Source organism: Budorcas taxicolor, chromosome 11, assembly GCF_023091745.1.
Source record: "Budorcas taxicolor isolate Tak-1 chromosome 11, Takin1.1, whole genome shotgun sequence".
Classification (NCBI taxonomy): Eukaryota; Metazoa; Chordata; class Mammalia; order Artiodactyla; family Bovidae; genus Budorcas; species Budorcas taxicolor.
In genome coordinates this window covers 49689954-49709526 of record NC_068920.1, presented here as the reverse complement: position 1 = coordinate 49709526, position 19573 = coordinate 49689954, and the positions used below count along the sequence as shown (strand labels likewise).

At 38.3% G+C, this 19573-nt stretch overlaps 1 protein-coding gene across 1 annotated transcript in view; it reads right to left on the bottom strand.

Moving 5' to 3' along the window:
• SRPK1 (SRSF protein kinase 1) overlaps positions 1-19573 on the bottom strand; it is a 72179-nt gene that overhangs the window by 2759 nt on the left and 49847 nt on the right. Inside the window, 7 exon segments of the mRNA XM_052649153.1 lie at positions 1085-1177; positions 4636-4705; positions 9463-9570; positions 15017-15117; positions 15834-16253; positions 16636-16849; positions 17277-17302. Of these exon segments, the coding sequence (XP_052505113.1) occupies positions 1085-1177; positions 4636-4705; positions 9463-9570; positions 15017-15117; positions 15834-16253; positions 16636-16849; positions 17277-17302 (1032 nt within the window).

Sequence of the window (19573 nt, the reverse complement as noted above, 5' to 3'; positions counted from 1 at the left end):
AATTTATTACCACATACACAGTTTGCTTGTACTCTATTTTTGGCTCAATAATCTAGTAAATGTTGCTTCAAAATAAGGCAGTAATTAAAAAATAAAGAGCTAAAAACCACGTCCAACATGTATAAAAGCAACAAAACTAAAAAAAACAAATTTTCAGATACAGCTGCATCACACTGTACCATTTTGGAACATCAATCTCCTTTTGCCTCCTCGAAACAAAAATTTTTTTTTTTTAAAGGTAGTCAATTATCAGTGACTTGTTAAGGTTAATGCTGCTTTAAAAATTTTTTCTTATATAACACTTATCTGAAGTCTCTTCTGTGGGCAGTGAGTGCCTGATTACCTACTTGGTACATGCATGCCATTAACCTGACTTTGCACACAAGGAAGAACCCTCAGGAAGCACTTTACCATTTTCTTGCCCCAAATAGAAACATTAAGAAATACTTGCTCTCAAGTGCTGACAAAAAGAGATTTTTCTCAGCCCAAGTGTAGAGATTTTGAGGAAAAAGGGAACCATGACAGAAAAGGGAAAAAGGTTAGACAGTTTTCTAGCCCCTTGTAAGATCAGGTTTTCACATTTCAGTATTTGAAATGCATAAAAAATACATATTTAAATATGCCAACATAATATTATCCAGTAAAAAACTTAAGGTGAATTTTATCTTTGTTTTCCTTACTAATAAATGATAATATAAACTTATGAAATTGAAAGTATAAAAAAGTTAATTAATTCTACTTGTCTTCTGATAGAACTGCCTCAGCAAAATCTGCCCATTTTTCAGAAGTGCTATAGTAGGAGTAATCATAGAACTATGTGCCAGCTACTAATTAATTTAATATGAAGTAATCCCCATTTAGAAATCAGGAGACTGAGTTTGGGTCAAAGACCACATCAGTAGTACAGCAGTTGGAATCTGAACCCAGATGGTCTGGCTCCAGTCTCTGCTAAGTCACAGCTCCACATTCAAGGCAGAAGCATCCTTCTTTAGGTGTTGAGGACACTGTACCCAGCAGTACTTACCTCTTCATTGTCAAACACTTTTGTCCCCTCAATGTCTGGGAACAAACACACTTCTTTTACCTTTTTTGGTGAAAAATTCCTTGGAATATTTTCCTGCCACAATGAGCTTGCGAGGCACCTTCCCCAGAAGTTCTATGATCAATGCAATGTGATCTGTATGTTTCAAACATTTCAAGAGGGGGGAAAAGACACACATAATAGGAATAACGAATGTAGTTCTAAACACCGGCAGAAAGAGTAGCATGCACACCTTTTTGTAAAGCATTTCAGCTTGCTTTCTGTCCTAAATGAGAAGAGGACTCTATCCATCTAATGGAGAATCCAGAAAGCCATTACAAATCAGATAACCACTCCAGTGGGACTTGAGTGGTAACTAAAAACCATCTTGGTGTGAATGCTCTGCTTCCTGAAGCTGCATCCCTGGGACCTAGATGAAAACTCATGTTAACAATACTACCTCTGCGATTGAAGAAGTCCTGTGAATATTTCCCACTGAGGGCAAAGCGTCTTGGAATTCTGCCTATCAGCTCTATAATGTGCGCAATGTGGTCTAAAATAGAAGGGTAAGAAGAACAGGATCAAGGACAAGCTGTAAAAGAGGTTTTTCTATGAATAGCTTTTTCAAGAACTAGCTACTTAAAGGTAACTACAAATAAAACCCAGGATACTCAAGGGAAGACTGGGAAGGCCAAGAATTATTTCAGGTGATTGATCACCTATAGTTGGCAAGTCCCATTCTAAAGTTTGGAGGCTTATCTATTTTATTTCTATTTTGTCTATATGTCTAGGTTCAGGTGGGTTTTACAAGTAAGGTAAAAAGTATGCCAATATGCTTCAGACATTCTAGGATAGATACTGATAACAGATATTTATAACTGTTCAATAGGGCTCTGCGGGAAATAATATCACTTTATTTAAGAATGTTCATGACAAAGCACTCACATATGATTAAGTTTTCACAATCACCTTGTAGAACAGGCCAAAAATTAATACCCCATTTGAAAGGTGAGAAACTAAAACCTCAAGGAGAATGGACTACTTGAGCTATACAGCTAATAAGAGCTAGAGCTCAGATAAAAGCCCCTATCACATCATGTCTTGTCCAGAGGGTTTTTTTGTAATAAATCATATTTTTAAAGAAAAAATTGGCAACAACATTTAAAGCACAGCTATTATACCTGAGTACATTTGGCTCTAAAGTGTTCAAGTCACGCAGTGCCTTATAACTGTCACAGCAGGACTATGGCCTGTGAGTGCTGCTAGGGAGACGTGCAGTCTGTTGCCAGGAGGTGAGCTTGGACTAACCAGCGCCCACACCTACAGACAGCCCTACTAGCTTTCCCTGCAGGTGCCAGAAGGAAACATATGAAGAGATTTAAAAGGCGATGGCTCCTAGCCACAGAACAGTTTTAAAAATGACTTAAATTCTGCAGTTATAGAATCAAGGTCAAAAGGAATCACTGAAAACTTCTAATAATGTATCTCAGAGGGGAATAATATGCTAGGGACATTCACATATCTGGGAATTTGGAAAGGTTTCAGGTGCTTCCTATTTTTCATGTAAAGGACTCACTGGTGTCCTTTAAAAGCAGTTTATATTATATTTAAAAGTTTATATTCATGAACTCACTATAACCTTTGGACGGTCTGACTGAATTTATGATCTGGTAACAAGTATTTCACTGACATGAAATTTTTGCCAATTTTAGGCAGGATCTGCAAATAAGTATCTTTGTATAAATTAATTATAAATGCGACTATAATTTATCTTACTGTAAACTTCCAAGTAAAATACTGGTTCTTTTAGTATTTTTCTTAGAGAAGGAATTATTTTTCCCTTGAAATCATAACATTACTTTTAGTTGCAGCAACCTACCTCTCGTTTATCAATTAATAATAGGATTAATATACCTGACAGGCAAAATTATTAAGTTTTATTCTAAGGTTCAGGGCTGTGGCATGTCACTAATAGCAGAAGACACGCTACTTAGGCCCCAGTCCTACCATGACTCCTAACTCTATGCCTACACTAGCGAGGGGTAAGCGTTTACTTTTTCTGCTCCTATAGGTCAAATAGTAGTTAGTACTCTGAGGTTTTATCTCAGGACTATTAGTATTGACTGGAACAGAAGGGAGTAAGTTATGATCTAAATATCTAGGGTAACTGGTTCTCTTGTGTCTCTTGAAACTTTCATTTACATTTCACTTTTCAGGTTTGATAGCATAATACCCCATACAATATAATTCTAGCCACTATATGAGTTTTGTACCACAGACTATTTATAGGGAAATCTAGGGAAATAAAGAAAAAAAAATTAATTACCCTTACCAAACAGATACAGTAGGGCTTTCTTTTTTTGCTGTGCTGTGCAGCGCAACATGTGGGATCTTAATACCTTGACCAGGGATTGAACCTGGGCCCCCTGCATTGGGAGCACGAAATCTTAACCACTGGACTACCAGGGAAGTCCCTAGTAGGGCATTTCTAAAACAGTGTTAAGTCTATGCCCCCAAACTTCTTTTCTTGCCCCCAGAAAAGAAGCAAGCAGGTAACAGGGAAACCGAGTGGGTACAGAGGTAGCAATTATAGTATATCCTTAAAAGGGGCTTATGCACTGAAATTACGTCCAAACTGTGCCCATTAAAATAGGTATATGGCTATGGAGATTAGTTAGCAGCGCATTTTCCAAACAGTACTTATTAGGAGGTTCTACTAACACTGCCTATTGACATTCCAGTTTGAGAAAATAGCACTGTCAGTTCCATACAGCACAGAACCTGTTTTCTTAAATTGAGGAAAGCACAGAAAGTAAAAGACCTATTTTCCACCCTGGGTGGGTCCAGCGGCAGTACTCTCTCAAAGCAATCCCCACTGATTCTGAAAACAAAAGTGCCAAAATCATGTAATAAAGAAGGTAAAACATTCCTTTAATAAAGTTCTTAAATTCATGCTATCATCTAGTTACTTGAATGCCACCGTGATTAAAAATGTAATCACACATTTAGTTGTCTGGTTTCACAGCCTCTCAGAGCAACTGACAGCTTGGGCTTTTCCTACTGGTATTGTAAAATATAAACCTGTAGTATTTTCTTTTAAAATGGAATTCTAAATGTTAGTATCCTTTAAAAAGAAAAAATATATAGCTTTCATTTTCAGAAAGGAAAAAAGAAAAAGAACACTAAATGCTGTATAATTTATATAGACAAAGAGGATATATTCTCTGCATTCAATGAGTGTATGTATGTTGAAATTGACTTCCAGATAAAGTTGGAAGCATAACTAGGCAACAAATTGATGAACAGGTAGATCCAAACTGGGTTAAGAATGAATTGCTGGTTTACTAATATACAGGAAGACAACTAGATGCTTTAGAAGAAATCTGGCAAATACAAGTTTCAGTTCAACCAACTGTAACTGTGCCCTTTTCTCTAATCTTTACATAGAATTCTTTAATATCTATCATAAAATATATACTATATCTAATACTTAATATAAAATATATTTCTTTTCTGGGATTTATATATACTTAGCACACTAAGAAGACTAAGTCTCTTTAGTACTAACAGATGACAGCCACCATGCACAGACAACCTCAGGTGAGAGGACCTACCTTCATCTCGAGTGTACTCCTCCCCCGAATGAGGTTCAAATAAATAGTCACCTGTGGCCAGTTCAAAGGCCTAAGAAAAAGACAAAAAGCTTATGAAAGCATTTAAAAAAAAAAGACCTCTGGGAAGTTTACTGCTATTTGGCTCAATTTTAATAATTTTTTTTCTTGGAAAAACCTGCAAATGATCATTTAAAACATTGTCTAAAATTGTTCGTAAAGAGCTTTCCTTTCACACCTGCACCTTAATAAAATGGAGCAGGAAAACTGCAAAAGCTCAGTTAACATCAACATGTGGATTATTCCAAGTTCCCTGCGTCCCAATCTCTTAACCATTAACTCAACTCTCTTACGTTTCTCTTTTTGCTCAGAGAGGGACATATCTAAGGTGATTCTAAGTTATTAAATTATTCATGAGGTGAGTATTTTTAATAAATTCACACAGCTAGAAATTAAGATTTTGTATCTAAAATCAAAACCAAAAAAATTCAGAAATTTTTCTACTTAGGATTTAGAGTTTGGTAGAAAGCACTTTTAAAGTTAAGTTTTGCTTTGGAAAGCACTTATTAAACTGTCCCAGATAGAGAGTTCCAACTCCTTGGTCTATAGAGAATCAGAAAAAGATGAAGTATAAACGGAGTCAGGAGCCACTAATACTGATCAGCAGGTATGCATTCACCAATCAGAAAAAGAGAGGGTATGTCTCCTATAACAAGAAAACTTGTAAGCAGAGTTTAAGAGGGTCTGAAAAAGTGATTTCCTTAGGAGTAAGTGTCAGTATAGAGGACAGCATCTGAATGATGGGGCTGTATTAATTTTTCAATGATTAACAAGAGAGCAAGTAATTTAACAGCAGTTTTAAAAAGGACCTTATTGATATAAAAAGTACAGTTATCAGTCAAGCGCTAGTAACCACAGGTTAATTTTGACTGACTCAATGGTGCCAAGTATCCCAGACAATCTCAGGAATGTGGAGTGGATTTAGTTGGGGCACATTCTCAATTTAGACCCAGGTCTAGGTCTTGGTGGTCTGCCATTGTCACAAAAGAAGAGTCTTTCTCAAAAATGTATCACCTGGGCTATACTACTGCCCAGAACAAGACCACAAAACCAGAAGTTTCAGGATTGTCTCTAAAATGTCAGCAATGCTGTGTGGCTTCTTGCTCAGCACAGCTTGTTTTACATGCTAGCAGTTCGTTACTGAACTACACTGATATAGCAAATACTTGTTACACCCTCAAAGCAGAACAGAAACAAATGGCTGCTTCTTCATCAAAATTTGTCAATCTCTCCTAAAACCAGTACTTTAATTTTTCCATCTCATGTTGGGACTCAGTGAAAATTTTACAAGTTAAAAAAGAAGATGGTTTTCTAAAAATTAAAAATACTCTAGGCACTTTCCTGGAACTCCAGTGGTTAAGTCTCCACTCTTCCAATGCAGGAGGCATAGGTTCAATTCCTGGTTGGGGAACTAAAGTTCCTTCCACATGCCATGTGGTATGGCAAAACAAAAACAGATAAAAAAACTAAATCTTTCCACCTAGATACTTAAAGTTCTCTAAAAGAACTTTATTTTTGGAACATAAGGTAGTTGCTTTTTTAAGGTAGTTACAATTTTATAATTAACAGTACAAAAAACCCAACCCAAACCAAAAGATCACAACAGAACTAAAAACCCCTAGAAACTTGATTACAAAACACCTAGTTGAACATCTTTCCTTTACAGATGAGAAAACTGACCAGAAGGGAAAGGCCAAGCCCATCCCAGAATCCAGGGCTCTGGTGCCTCCACTCCTGTCCTTGTCTCATGCTGACCAAAGGGCCTATTCTGTGCCCATCAGGGTCATGCTAACAGACACAGGCAAAACCAGTTACTAAATCCAGTGTGCTGGTACCTCCGGATAATGGAATATTATTCAGTGCGAAAAAGCAATGAACTATCAAGTCATGAAAAGACACGGAGGAACCATAAATGAGTATTACAAAGTAAAAAAAAAGCTAACGAATCATGTTGTATGATTTCAACTATATGATATTCTGGGAAAGATAAAACTATGGAGACAGTATCTATTCTTTATTCATTCTTAATGCTCTTCACAGAACATTTCCTTCTTATAACTGTTTCTAACTTTGTAGTACCAATCACTAAAGTGGTAGGCAATCTCACAACTTGCCTTTTTACTTCTCAGAAAGGGTCCCAATCTTTCCATCAATTAATTGCACTGGATGAAGGAGGATCCATGTCTCCAGGACACTTCTGATATTCCAAGATTTATTTTTATTCTCTGAGTATGGTGATATTTAAAGCAATATTTCTACGTCTATTAGCAAATGAGAGAAATTCGCGGTAATAAATGGGGCTCAAGTTTTCATGGTACTGTCTCAAGTCAGTTAAGTGCTTTCCGTTCCTTAGTCAACAAAATTCCTGTATGTGAGCTGGTCCAAAGAGGGGCCTAGGTTAACCAACCCCTACTTTCATCTTTTTTGCCTTACTTCTTAAGCCTGACATTGTACCATTTTAATCAGCAAGCAGGACTTACTGCCCTCAACTAAACTATTAAAAACCACATTATAGTAAATCAAAGGCCACCTACAAACTAGCTATAATTTGTATGGGGGCATCTCTATCAGTTATTTCCTCTACCAAATCAAATCCCCCAATACAAACTTTAAAGTATGGCAAGAAAGAAGTTTTTTCCCCAATGTTTTTCATCTTGTGCACACAATACCAAACCATCTTCATTTCAGGTAGCCCCCCTGCTTAAAAGACCACTGATGTGTCAAAACAAAATAGCAGCTGAAATTATAGTTTAATATGTCTCTGGTTTAGTTCAGTCATTTGATGACCCACAAATATTAATTAAGTATTACTGTATACTAATGAATTTGTTTGATCTTGTTCTTGTTTCCTGGGAGGGCGCCTCTAAACTCTTGGGATTTCCAAGTCATAAAAGTGACTCTTATTCATGGTGGGCCCCTTAGGACCACACTTCAGTTTATACTAATGAGGTGACTCATAGTGGGCCCCTAGACACAGTTTCAAGAGGGGGGATGGACATGCCCCCAGGGTGGGCAAGACCAACTGTACAATCAGAAGCTTGAGGTGTTGAACTGAGTGTTGTCATAACTGACCTCCTAATCTCCTGGAAGGATAAGGAGGCTAGAGACTGTAATGAAATCTCAATGAAAACTCTGGGCACTCAGAGTTTTCATTTGGGTGAACTTCCCTGGTTGGTGATACACATTGATTTGTCAGGAAAGTCAAGTACGCTAAGAACACAGAAGTTTCTTCATCTCTAGTACCCTCTCAGGCCTCAATATATGCATGTTTTCATTTGGGTGGTCCTGATTTATATCCTTTATATCAGAACTGTAATATTTTAGCACTTTCTTGAGTTCTGTGAATGATTCTAGCAAATTACTGAATCTGAAAGGATAGTGGAAATCCCCAATTTGTAGCCAGATGGTCAGGAGTGTAGGTGCCTGTGGACCCCAGAGCTTGCAGCTGGTGTCTGAAGAGAGAACAGTCTTGTGGAAAACTATGCCTTTAATCTGTGAAGTCTGTGATGACTCTGGGTAGTAAGCATTAGAAATGCACTGTAAGCACCCCCTCAAAAGGTCTCAGGCCCTGAACCAGACATTTAGCTATACATAATAACAGACATGGCTCCTGCCAGTATGGTACTTACAAGTAGGAGAGAAAAAAGTAAAACACACAACTACAAATCAAAGAGTACCTCCATTTCAGGAAACAATTTCATATGTTCCAACATGAGGCTCGGAGAAGGCAATGGCACCCCACTCCAGTACTCTTGCCTGGAAAATCCCATGGGCGGAGGAGCCTGGTAGGCTGCATGCAGTCCATGGGGTCGCGAAGAGTCAGACACAACTGAGCGACTTCACTTTCACTTTTCACTTTCATGCATTGAAGAAGGAAATGGCAACCCACTCCAGCGTTCTTGCCTGGAGAATCCCAGGGACGGCCGAGCCTGGTGGGCTGCTGTCTCTGGGGTCGCACAGAGTCGGACATGACTGAAGCGACTTAGCAGCAACATGAGGCTATTTGTGGGAAGTCATTTAATAGCAACTAAATCTGATCACTTGAGTAGTTGCTTGACAAGGAGAAAGCAGCAACTTAAGAATCCATGGATAACTGAGCTTCAGTCATCTTGTGAGGTGCAAAGATGTCTGAAGAACTGCTGAATATATAGAACTGTATGAAATGCATCAATTTCGAGGGTTTTTCCTATCTGATAATAGAGCTGAAAGGGAAAGGGGTACCTGTAACTTGCAAAAGCAATACCACTTCTGAGCAGTTGTTTTTAATGCCTACCCCCAGCCCCCATCTGTAATAAGAAACATTTGGTTCCTTCACCTAATAGGAATTGGGCAGGAACCGAATGGAATGCCAGATGTTTATACCTAAGGTTTTGAATTCAGGCATCTCCAGACATGGGATTTAGAGCGCCAGTTTAGTTCAGTTCAGTCGCTCAGTCGTGTCCGACTCTTTGCGACCCCATGAATCGCAGCACGCCAGGCCTCCCTGTCCATCACCAACTCCTGGAGTTCACTCAGACTCACGTCCATCGAGTCAGTGATCCCATCCAGCCATCCCATCCTCTGTCGTCCCCTTCTCCTCCTGCCCTCAATCCCTCCCAGCATCAAAGTCTTTTCCAATGAGTCAGCTCTTTGCATGAGGTGGCCAAAGTACTGGAATTTCAGCTTTAGCATCGTCAGAAAAACATTCCTTTCCTATTTTTAAAATTTGCTGGTCTACTGAAATTAGCAAATTACCACATAACAAGTTAAAGTCGACAGGAAAAACATTACCATGCACGCTGTGCTCCAAATGTCAGCAGGGGTATTATAGCCAGATCCTATCAAAACTTCCAAGGAGCGATACTGCCTTGTTTGAATATCTTCGGTGAAATGTTTATGCTGAGTAAATGAAGGAAACAGTATTTTAAAATTCATTTATTCTAAGAAGTAACAAGTTATAATTGCTTAATGACGGAGATTAAGATAAATTCACCAAAGTTTTTCCTAAACGAAAGTTCTCATGTAGCTCATTTCTTAAGTATCATTTTTATGCTATTGGCTTTAAATAGCACTTTTCTTTACATGCCATCTGCTCGAAATTATTTCTGCAAACATGAGCCTGAACTTATATATAGATACACAGGTTAGGCAATAACAAACTGTTTTGTAAGAAATGGAAAACTATTATCCCAAACAAAAGTTAAGTTGTTTGTTTGTCTGAAATAATTTGCATTTCAACATATAAATGTTACCAATTTAGGTTCCATTCAAACTTTCCCTTGCTGTGTCCTCATTATGAGAAACTATCAAGTTTTAAGAACCTTACAAACACTACCCATAAAAAGACTTCTTGCCTTCAGTCTCCTGTTGCTACCTCACCACTCCAAAAATACAAAACGTTTATCTTGGGGACCATGTTAACCACTATGGGGATGCAAGCATCCAAACAACCAGTTTCTCTAAGACATGTATGGGCGAAAAGGGAAAACATCTAAAAATAAAGAAAACAGCGATTTGTGAACAGCGGAGTTTAGGCAGAGTAAGCTTCAGGCAGAAAACCATCACTGACAGGAGCTCCAAAGGGAACAAGTTTGACCAAAAGTACTTCAGGTCGAGGGGACATCACAAAGGCATGGAAAGACATTTGCAAAAGCCAAACAGCTAACTGCTAGGTTGAAGAGTTCAGATTTCATCTGGTGACAAAAGACCACTGCATGTTAGGAAACAGGAGAGCGTCCTGTAAGAATACTGACAGGACCTCTGAGAACACCATTCCGGTAATTTTCTTCTGGTTTATGGCCAGATTTAGGCTTAGTAACGAACATCTGAACAATGACTGTGAAAACAGGAGAGAGAAGAGTTAGAACCAAGGACATTCACAGGAAGAATAAGCACAATTTAAAAATTCAATGGTTAGAAGCGGGAGACAGGAAGAAGAGTCAAAAGGAACTCTGTGGTAGAGGCTGTCAACAAAAATGGGTGGAAAGACTTAGACAGAGAAGTGGTTTCACAGGAAAACAATGGGTTCAGATACTGAGTTTGAAGTGGAAATGTGCTACAGGTGATACACTTAGAAAAATGGACATGCTGTTTTCAAGGGAGCTGTCTTTACGCATGGTGCCTTACTACTGCCTTACGAAGACTCTAAATGATAAATGAGGCCAAAAATCATCAAAAGAAGTTGAACTGGAAACACACACATCCACTTATTCCTGAAACTCCACTTCTGTAGAGAATCCAGTGTTAAATTTTAAAAGAATAAACTGACAGGGACTTCCCTGTAGGTTGTAGTTAAGACATGTGCTCCCAATGCAGGGGGCCTGGTCAGGGAACTAGATCCCACATGCTGCAACTAAGACTTGGCACATTCAAATAAATAAATACATTTTAAAAAATAAATACAGAAAGAATAAACTGACAAAGACAGAGAATGGCAAAGAAGTCACAGCAATACAATTTAGGAGCTGGAAAGCAGAGAGATCGTTGTTAAATGTCTTAATGGATCCAAGGAAGCTGAATAATAAGCCACTAGTGAAAGCTGAGAAGCATGGTGATAAATATCACAGTATTCCCCCTCCCAAGGATAAGGATTTAGAGGTATCAGGTTATTTCTGGAAGTAGGTGGGTAAGTGGGATTGAACAAATGAACATTGCTTTAGAACACCTTTTAAAGAAACAGAGCTCAGAACACGGGCATGATGCAGTGTAACAGCCCTTCCTTGACCCGACACAGAGGTTTTGTCTGAAGCAGGTAGAACAGTTCCTGGAGGATGCTTGGGATGGTTGACGGGAGAGTACTATTCTGAATACAGGGCAATTAAGTGACTATATGTAATTGTATGCTGAACCCCCAGTTTTCTAGCTTAACTCAGTTTTCAAAACACTAGCAGTCAGGCATTTACTCTTTGGTTAAGAGATTTGAGGAAGACTTAAGTTTTCTGTGGGAAATATGACCAATCTAAGACCTTGACATCTGAGGATGAAATGAAACAGCTCAGACAGATCATTTTATAGTGAGTAATTCAACAAGATCCACCAGATGCAAAGCTTCTAAACAGCTTTCTGGCACTCCATTCAAATAGTCAGTCAGTCTTTTGTTTAATGACCCTAAACAAAGAAGGCAAGGAAGACACCACATAAAGAAGAAAATGGAAAAATAATATCCTCTCAGAGATAATCATGGAACCAAGGAACTCTTAGAAACTAAGAATATAATAAAAGAAATAAAATATAAAGCTTAAAAGCACAAGCTGAGAAATCTCCTGGAAAAGGAAGTGTTAGAAAATAGAAGAGATATGTAAGAAAATTAGAGAACCTGAATAAAATCTAACATTTGAATAATGAGGTACCACAGCTAGAAAAGAAGAGAATTAAAGAAAAAAAAAATCAAGAAACAAAACCAAAGAACCAGCGTTTCAATACTGACAGTGCACTCTGGGTTCTTAGCTAATGGATGAAAATAGATGTCATGACGCACACGGCTGTTAAATGACCCCACAGACTTCCCCAGTGGAAAAGATTCCATACAAAGGTCCAAAAATCAGAATGACTCTAGTCTTTTAGCAGCAATGACAGGAAACTAGAAAAACATGAAGCAATGACAAACATTCTGAGGGAAAATGATTTTCATCCTAGAATTTTACATGCAGTAAAACCAGAATAAAGACATTAGATGTGCAAGGATGCTCACTCCTTTAGGAAGCCACTAGAAGTTGTATATATTTCAAACAAAAACCATGAAGGAGTAAACCAAGAAAGAAGATCAGAGAGACACAAATGGATAGAGAGAGAGAATTAACAATAATCTCGAGGATGACTGTGAAAGGGAATCTCAAATGGCAGTGAGGCAGCAGGCCCACAGGGCAGCCAAAGAGAAGAACACAGACAACAAGTTCCAGGACAGAGCGCTTTAGGAAGAAAAAGCTGCCCAACACCCAAGGTATCCATGTGTATTAAAGTGTATCTATTCAAAGCAATGGGTCAAAGTATGGGGTGGAATCAAACGATAAAAAGTTAAAAACAACAGCAACAACAACAACAACAAACGACTCAATAAATGAAACAAGAGTGTTAGGCAAAAAGGAAAAGGAATCATAACACAATATATACTTAGTTCAGCTGAAGAGAGCATTAGTCCTAATAATATAAACATGAAATTATTTAGCCCAAAGTCCTATTAAATTGACAAGATAGGGAATAGGTGTAATGGCAGATAAGTCCTATTGGAAAGGAAGAAACAGCTAAAACTGAGAAGAATTGGAAGCAATATACCTAAGTTATTTATTAACAATAATGAAGGTAAATACCATTACATGGGGGAGTGAAAAACTGGCAAAGGAAGGGCATAGATTTTTGAACTAAAAATCTATGTAAGTGACCCTAAGCTATATATGTATGTGCATAAGTGATGAGGAAAAGTATAATATTTTAAACAACCAAGCTCTTTGAAAATAATATAAAATTCTATTACAGAATGCCAGATGCTGCTGTGCTTAAGAGACCAACAAGATGTGAGCTCAGACCAGGATCTGGCAGGACAGGCGCCTTGTCTAGTCACCGCCGTCCTAGTGCCCAGGTCAAGTCTGCGCCCACACGTTTGCCTAATGAGTGAACACATGAAAAGAAGGTAAAGTCATTTTAGCATAGAGACTCATTAAAAACAGAAATGTATGCGACAACTAAAGAAAAAAGACATTAATTCTGTTGTAGAAAAATGACAGGAAAGACTGTACCCAAGTAAGACAGAGTATGCCAAATGCACAAGGCAGGCATGACGGAAGGTGTTCCAAACACAAAGGCAAAGGAGCCTGAAATGACGTGAGCAGAAAACTGACAAACATTTGAAGTTTATACCACGTGATTTTTGTTACAGAGTCAATGTTTTCCTCTATAATTGTTTTAAATACTTAATAAGCACCTCCTATGTACCAGGTACTATTCTAAGCACTATAGATACAGCAATGAATGAAAAAAAATCTCTGCTGTGATGGGACATACATGATAGCGAAAGGGATATTAAACAAATATATAGAATCAGATTGGGTTAAGTGCCGTGGAGAAAGAAAACTTAGGGGAGAGGGCGAGAGGAAAAAAAAGGAAATATGTGAGTGAATATAAAAGATGCATGGGTGTAAAGAGTAGTGGTTTATGTCAGGTAGATGTTCAGGCAAAGATCCCCCTGGTAAGATGCCATCTGAACAGGAACTAAGTTTTTTTGCTTGGTGCAGTGGTATGTGGGCCACAGTAAGGCCTTTCTATTCATTCTAAAGGAAGCCACCACAGAGTTTTGAGAATATCTGACATGCATTTGAAAGGATCACTCTGACAGCTGTGTTGAGAACAGTCAGCAAGAGGCAAGGACAATGAAGAGAAGTGAGGAGGCCCTGTAGCCATGCAGGTAGAAATATGGTAGCCTGGTGAGATCACCCCAATTACCTAGAAAGCTTTTCCCTATTCCTATCAGTTAGTGCTAAGCACTTTTACTTCATGTTGAAATGTTACCACAATATTCCGGAATCAGTACTGAAACTGAGATCCTACTTGGTTACGAACCATTAGATATAGGATGTCATGTGGAATAGAGAATTTGAAATATAAAAATAAACAGGATCTATTAAAATGAATTTCACCTCAATAGTCTCCAGTATCCCTGTTTATAAAGCATATGGCTCTTTGAACAGTACTGTTTATGTGCAAATCTTTGTAGATTTTTAAAAAGATATTCATTAAAAATAACACAAAAGCACTACCTTGGAAAACAACAGTATTAATAAGATACTATATATCAAAACCCCCCTTTAAAAAAAAACACTCAACTTCTGACTTAGCAATTTCATGTCTAGGGCATGTTCTAGGTCAACTACAGAAGACTCATGAGCAAAGACTGTTCATCACAAAGAACTGTCAAGAATATGTGAAGGTTGTAGTATATTAGCAAGTATCACATAAAACTGAATTTGATATAAATCTGTGGTTGACAAAAAGTGTCCAAAATATATTAAATGAATTAAAAGGTTACAATTAATAAGTTGGTTAGATGCTGATTTAAAAAACAGAAGGGAAAGTCTGAACATGGGCATTTAGACTATGAAAGTCAAAGAGGATACAGATAAAACTGGCCAAGAGTGGCTATCATTGAATGTCAGTGACAGGTACCTGGTGTAGGGGCAAGAGGGGACTGTTCCAGCACACCATTCTCTCTACTCATGCAAAGGTTAAGAGAAAGTTAAAATGGTCACTGGCAATCTAGGTTGAGAACTGCAGATGTTTTCTTCTTTTCGCACGACAAAGTCCAAATTCTTATTTATCCCCAGTCCTTCAAAACACTGAGACAAGCTTAACTTACCACCCAACAGGCATTTCCAAGATCAGCGATCTTCACTTGGAGCTTTTCTGCATTTTTTGGCTCAAGGGGGTTAACAAGAAAATTTCCAGCAGTGGATTTTCCTATAGACAACAGTATCATCAATAAGACTGTTCAATGAACAGAGAAATATCCAAAGGTTAATAAAACTCTGAGGTAACACACCCAGGCCCCAAACTGGCCATCTATTAATACATTTTCTAAGACTGAAAACAAGTAAAAGCAACACCTCAAGTTTCCAGAAATAAAACCTCTGCCTTCAAAGCAACAAGTAAAAATGCTGTGTACTCACTATATGACCAATAAAGATCAAACTGAACTGCACATCTATACATTGAAGGTAACTCGGACACCTGCTGTAAAGCTGTATTTATGACAACAAAGGAATACTTTTATTTTAGAAACTCATGATTTTTTTCTATGTAGTAATTAAAAAAAATTGTATAGTTGATTTACAACATTAGTTTCAGTATACAACATAGCAACTCAGCATTTTTATAGATTATACTCCATTTAAAGTAACCACAAATAATGCTGTATTTCCCTGGATTGTAAAATATATCCCTTAGCCTGTCTATTTCATTATACGTAGTAGCTTGTTCTTCTCAGTCCCCACCTCCATCTTTCCTTCCCCTTCTCTCTCTTCTCATTTGTATCTATACCTGTAAGTCAATTTCTGTTTTGCTAATTCATTTATTTTTTGGGTTCCATATAGAAGTGGTAACACACTATTTGTCTTTGTCTGACATATCAGAAATTCATGAATATTTTATAGAGGGAAGGAGTAATGGGAAACTACCTTTGTTGTCTAGTGGTCCATTATGTTCTTGCTCTTGTTCATCTTCACAGGGTATCTCTGCCCGAATGCTTTCTTGAAGTTGGCTGATGTCCTGTTCACTGAATGACTGGTCTACATTTGATGAAGACTGGCACATCATGGTATCGGACACCTCAGAGGTTACAGGTGTACAAGAGTCTGTTTCTTGAGATGTGCTGCTGTCTCCATTTTGGGAACTTAGTAAACTAGGTTCCTGCTTCAAATTTTGGATATCACAGTCATTAGCATTACGTAGATCCTCTTTAAGCCTCAATGTTTCTTTATTACTGTTCTCAGTATAATTAATGATTTCAATTACGCCATTGCAATTAATTTCTGCTGCACCACCCTCTATACCACGTCCTGTAAGTGTCTGATCCTGGTGAATGGTACTTGACTCTTCTAAGGAACAAACAGACAAAAAGGATGTACATGTATGCATATGCATGAAAGAGAAAAAAAAAAATCTCTCCATAAGATTAAAACATTTTCCAGAACTTATACAGAGTGACATAAAAACATGACTGCATATCGAAAGCCTATTCATGGAAGGACAAAGATCTTCTAATTCTTACCCAACTGCTAAAAAAGGTCTATGTTGCATTTCCTGAGAAAACTTAGAAATTACATCTGAATATTACCTCCCTAACATTTATGACAAGTTCTGTATTCTTACTGTGTAAGGACACCCCCAGAGATGCTGTGTACGCATGAAACCACTACAAGATATAACAATGATAAATTAAAGTTTGCTATAAAGTAATTTGTGATGCTCTATTTATACCAAGTTTCTCTTGGGTCATTTTATTAGGTGGGTTCTCTTTCAAGGGTCTTTCAACAGGCCTCTCTGATTCTTCTTGCTGGTTTGGTCTTTTCTGCCCGGGGCCCGACTCTTTTTCCATTTCCTCAATCTCCTGCATTCGCTTCTCTAGTAATTCTGCCTGGCGCTTCTGCTTCTTCTTCAATTTCTTCTTCTTATTCTTTGACATTTTGTCAGCCTGGGCGGAGATTACAAACAGATAAAGCCTTCAGGTGGCTAATCCATTACCCCTAGTTGGAGATAACTATTAATTTTAATTACTTCCTGATTAAATTCCACTATTTCCCTAACACAACACTTAAGTTTTTCATTAACTAAAAAAATGCAGATACTCTTATGAAACCAAATTAAAACAAAATACACAACAAATCTCGGTCCTCAGAACAGTCTGTGGGGCTGGTTCACTCTCATACACGTTCAAATTTATGGAGGCCTCACCAGTACAAACTTGCTGAAGACACATAGGAATTTACTGGAGAAAATTACAGAAGCACAGGAACATTTTTTCTTTGTTTTCCAAACTCTAAATAAACTGATCCATAACAGAAGAACCCCTGCCCATTGCCCGTAGATCAGAATTAAATGTAGAAACACCTTATACTTACTGGTTTAGGTTGGGGTGCAGTACTGACTGAAAAGAAAAGAAAACTAAATCAGAATCTTGGCATTCAGCAGGCAATATAAACTAAGACACCCTACCAGAGTGCAGTCTTTTTTGTATAGTTTGTTAAGCAACTGTTAGAAACAACATTAAAAAAATAACATTTAAAGAACAATGCACAGAAAAGCTGACACATTTAAAATAAATTTAAATAAACTCTTCTCCAGATAGCATCAGTATATGCAAAGAACCAAGTTCCCATTTCTGATTTATACTATTGTTTAGTTGCTGTCCTGTTTGACTCTTTTGTGACCCCATGGACTGCAGCCCACCAGGCATGGGATTTCCTAGGCAAGAATATCGGAGTAGGTTGCCATTTCCTTCTCCAGTGGATCTTCCCAACCCAGAGATTGAACCCGCCTCTCCTTCACTGGCAAGCGGATTCTTCACCACTGATCCACAGGGTAGCCCAATTCACACTATTAATGTTGCTAAAATCCTATTCCCATGTAGTGCTTAGAATGGAAAATGATAGCCAACAACCATCTCATCTCTTACCTAAGACTAGTTCCTCTTGGCACTTGTCAGTTTTAAAAGGAAAGTGGTATCAACAGTTACAGTAATTTACTACACAGTATGTTATAGATATTAGTTTAGTTTAGCTGGAAGGTAGACTCTTCAGTCTTCCTTAAAAAAATAATTTTTTTTAAACTGTGGTAAAATAAACTCATAAATTTGGAAAACTCAGCAGTGGCCACAGGATTGGAAAAGGTCAGTTTTCATTCCAATCCCAAAGAAAGGCAATGCCAAAGAATGCTCAAACTACTGCACAATTGCACTCATCTCATACACTAGTAAAGTAATGGTCAAAATTCTCCAAGCCAGGCTTCAGCAATACGTGAACCACAAACTTCCAGATGTTCAAGCTGGTTTTAGAAAAGGCAGAGGAACCAGAGATCAAATTGCCAACATCCAATGGATCATGCAAAAAGCAAGAGAGTTCCAGAAAAACATCCATTTCTGCTTTATTGACTATGCCAAAGCCTTTGACTGTGTGGATCACAATAAACTGTGGAAAATTCTGAAAGAGATGGGAATACCAGACCACCTGGCCTGCCTCCTGAGAAACCTGTATGCAGGTCAGGAAGCAACAGTTAGAACTGGACATTGAACAACAGACTGGTTCCAAATAGGAAAAGGAGTACGTCAAGGCTGTATATTGTCACCCTGCTTATTTAACTTACATGCAGAGTACATCATGAGAAACGCTGGGCTGGAAGAAGCACAAGCTGGAATCAAGATGGCCAGGAGAAATATCAGTAACCTCAGATATGTAGATGACACCACCCTTATGGCAGAAAGTGAAGAGAAACTAAAAAGCCTCTTGATGAAAGTGAAAGAGGAGAGTGGAAAAGTTGGCTTAAAGCTCAATATTCAGAAAACGAAGATCATGGCATCTGGTCCCATCACTTCATGGGAAACAGATGGGGAAACAATGGAAACAGTGTCAGACTTTATTTTTTGGGGCTCCCAAATCACTGCAGATGGTGACTGCAGCCGTGAAATTAAAAGATGCTTACTCCTGGGAAGAAAAGTTATGACCAACCTAGATAGCATATTCAAAAGCAGAGACATTACTTTGCCAACAAAGATCCGTCTAGTCAAGGCTATGGTTTTTCCTGTGGTCATATATGGATGTGAGAGTTGACTGTGAAGAAAGCTGAGAGCCAAAGAATTGATCCTTTTGAACTGTGGTGTTGGAGAAGCCTCTTGAGAGTTCCTTGGACTGCAAGGAGATCCAACCAGTCCCTTCTGAAGGAGATCAGTCCTGGGTGTTCACTGGAGGGACTGATGCTGAAGCTGAAACTCATGCGAAGAGTTGACTCATTTGAAAAGACCCTGATGCTGGGAGGGATGGGGGGCAGAAGAAGGGGATGACAGAGGATGAGATGGCTGGATGGCATCACCGACTTGATGGACATTAGTTTGAGTAAACTCCGGGCGTTGGTGATGGACAGGGAGGCTTGGTGTGCTGTGATTCATGGGGTCACAAAGAGTCGGACACAACTGAGAGACTGAACTGAACTGAAACTCATAAAATTTCCCTTTTAACCACTGTAATGTATACAGTTCAGCAGTGTTCATTTCACATAGTTGCAGAACATTTCTAGAACTTTTTCATTTTGTAAAAATGAAAACTCTATGCCCACTGAACAGCTGCCCCTTGCCCCTGTGGAGGTATTCTTTTTTTAAGGGATGTGTATGGACAATTGATACTTTACCTTGAGGATCAAGAGAGTT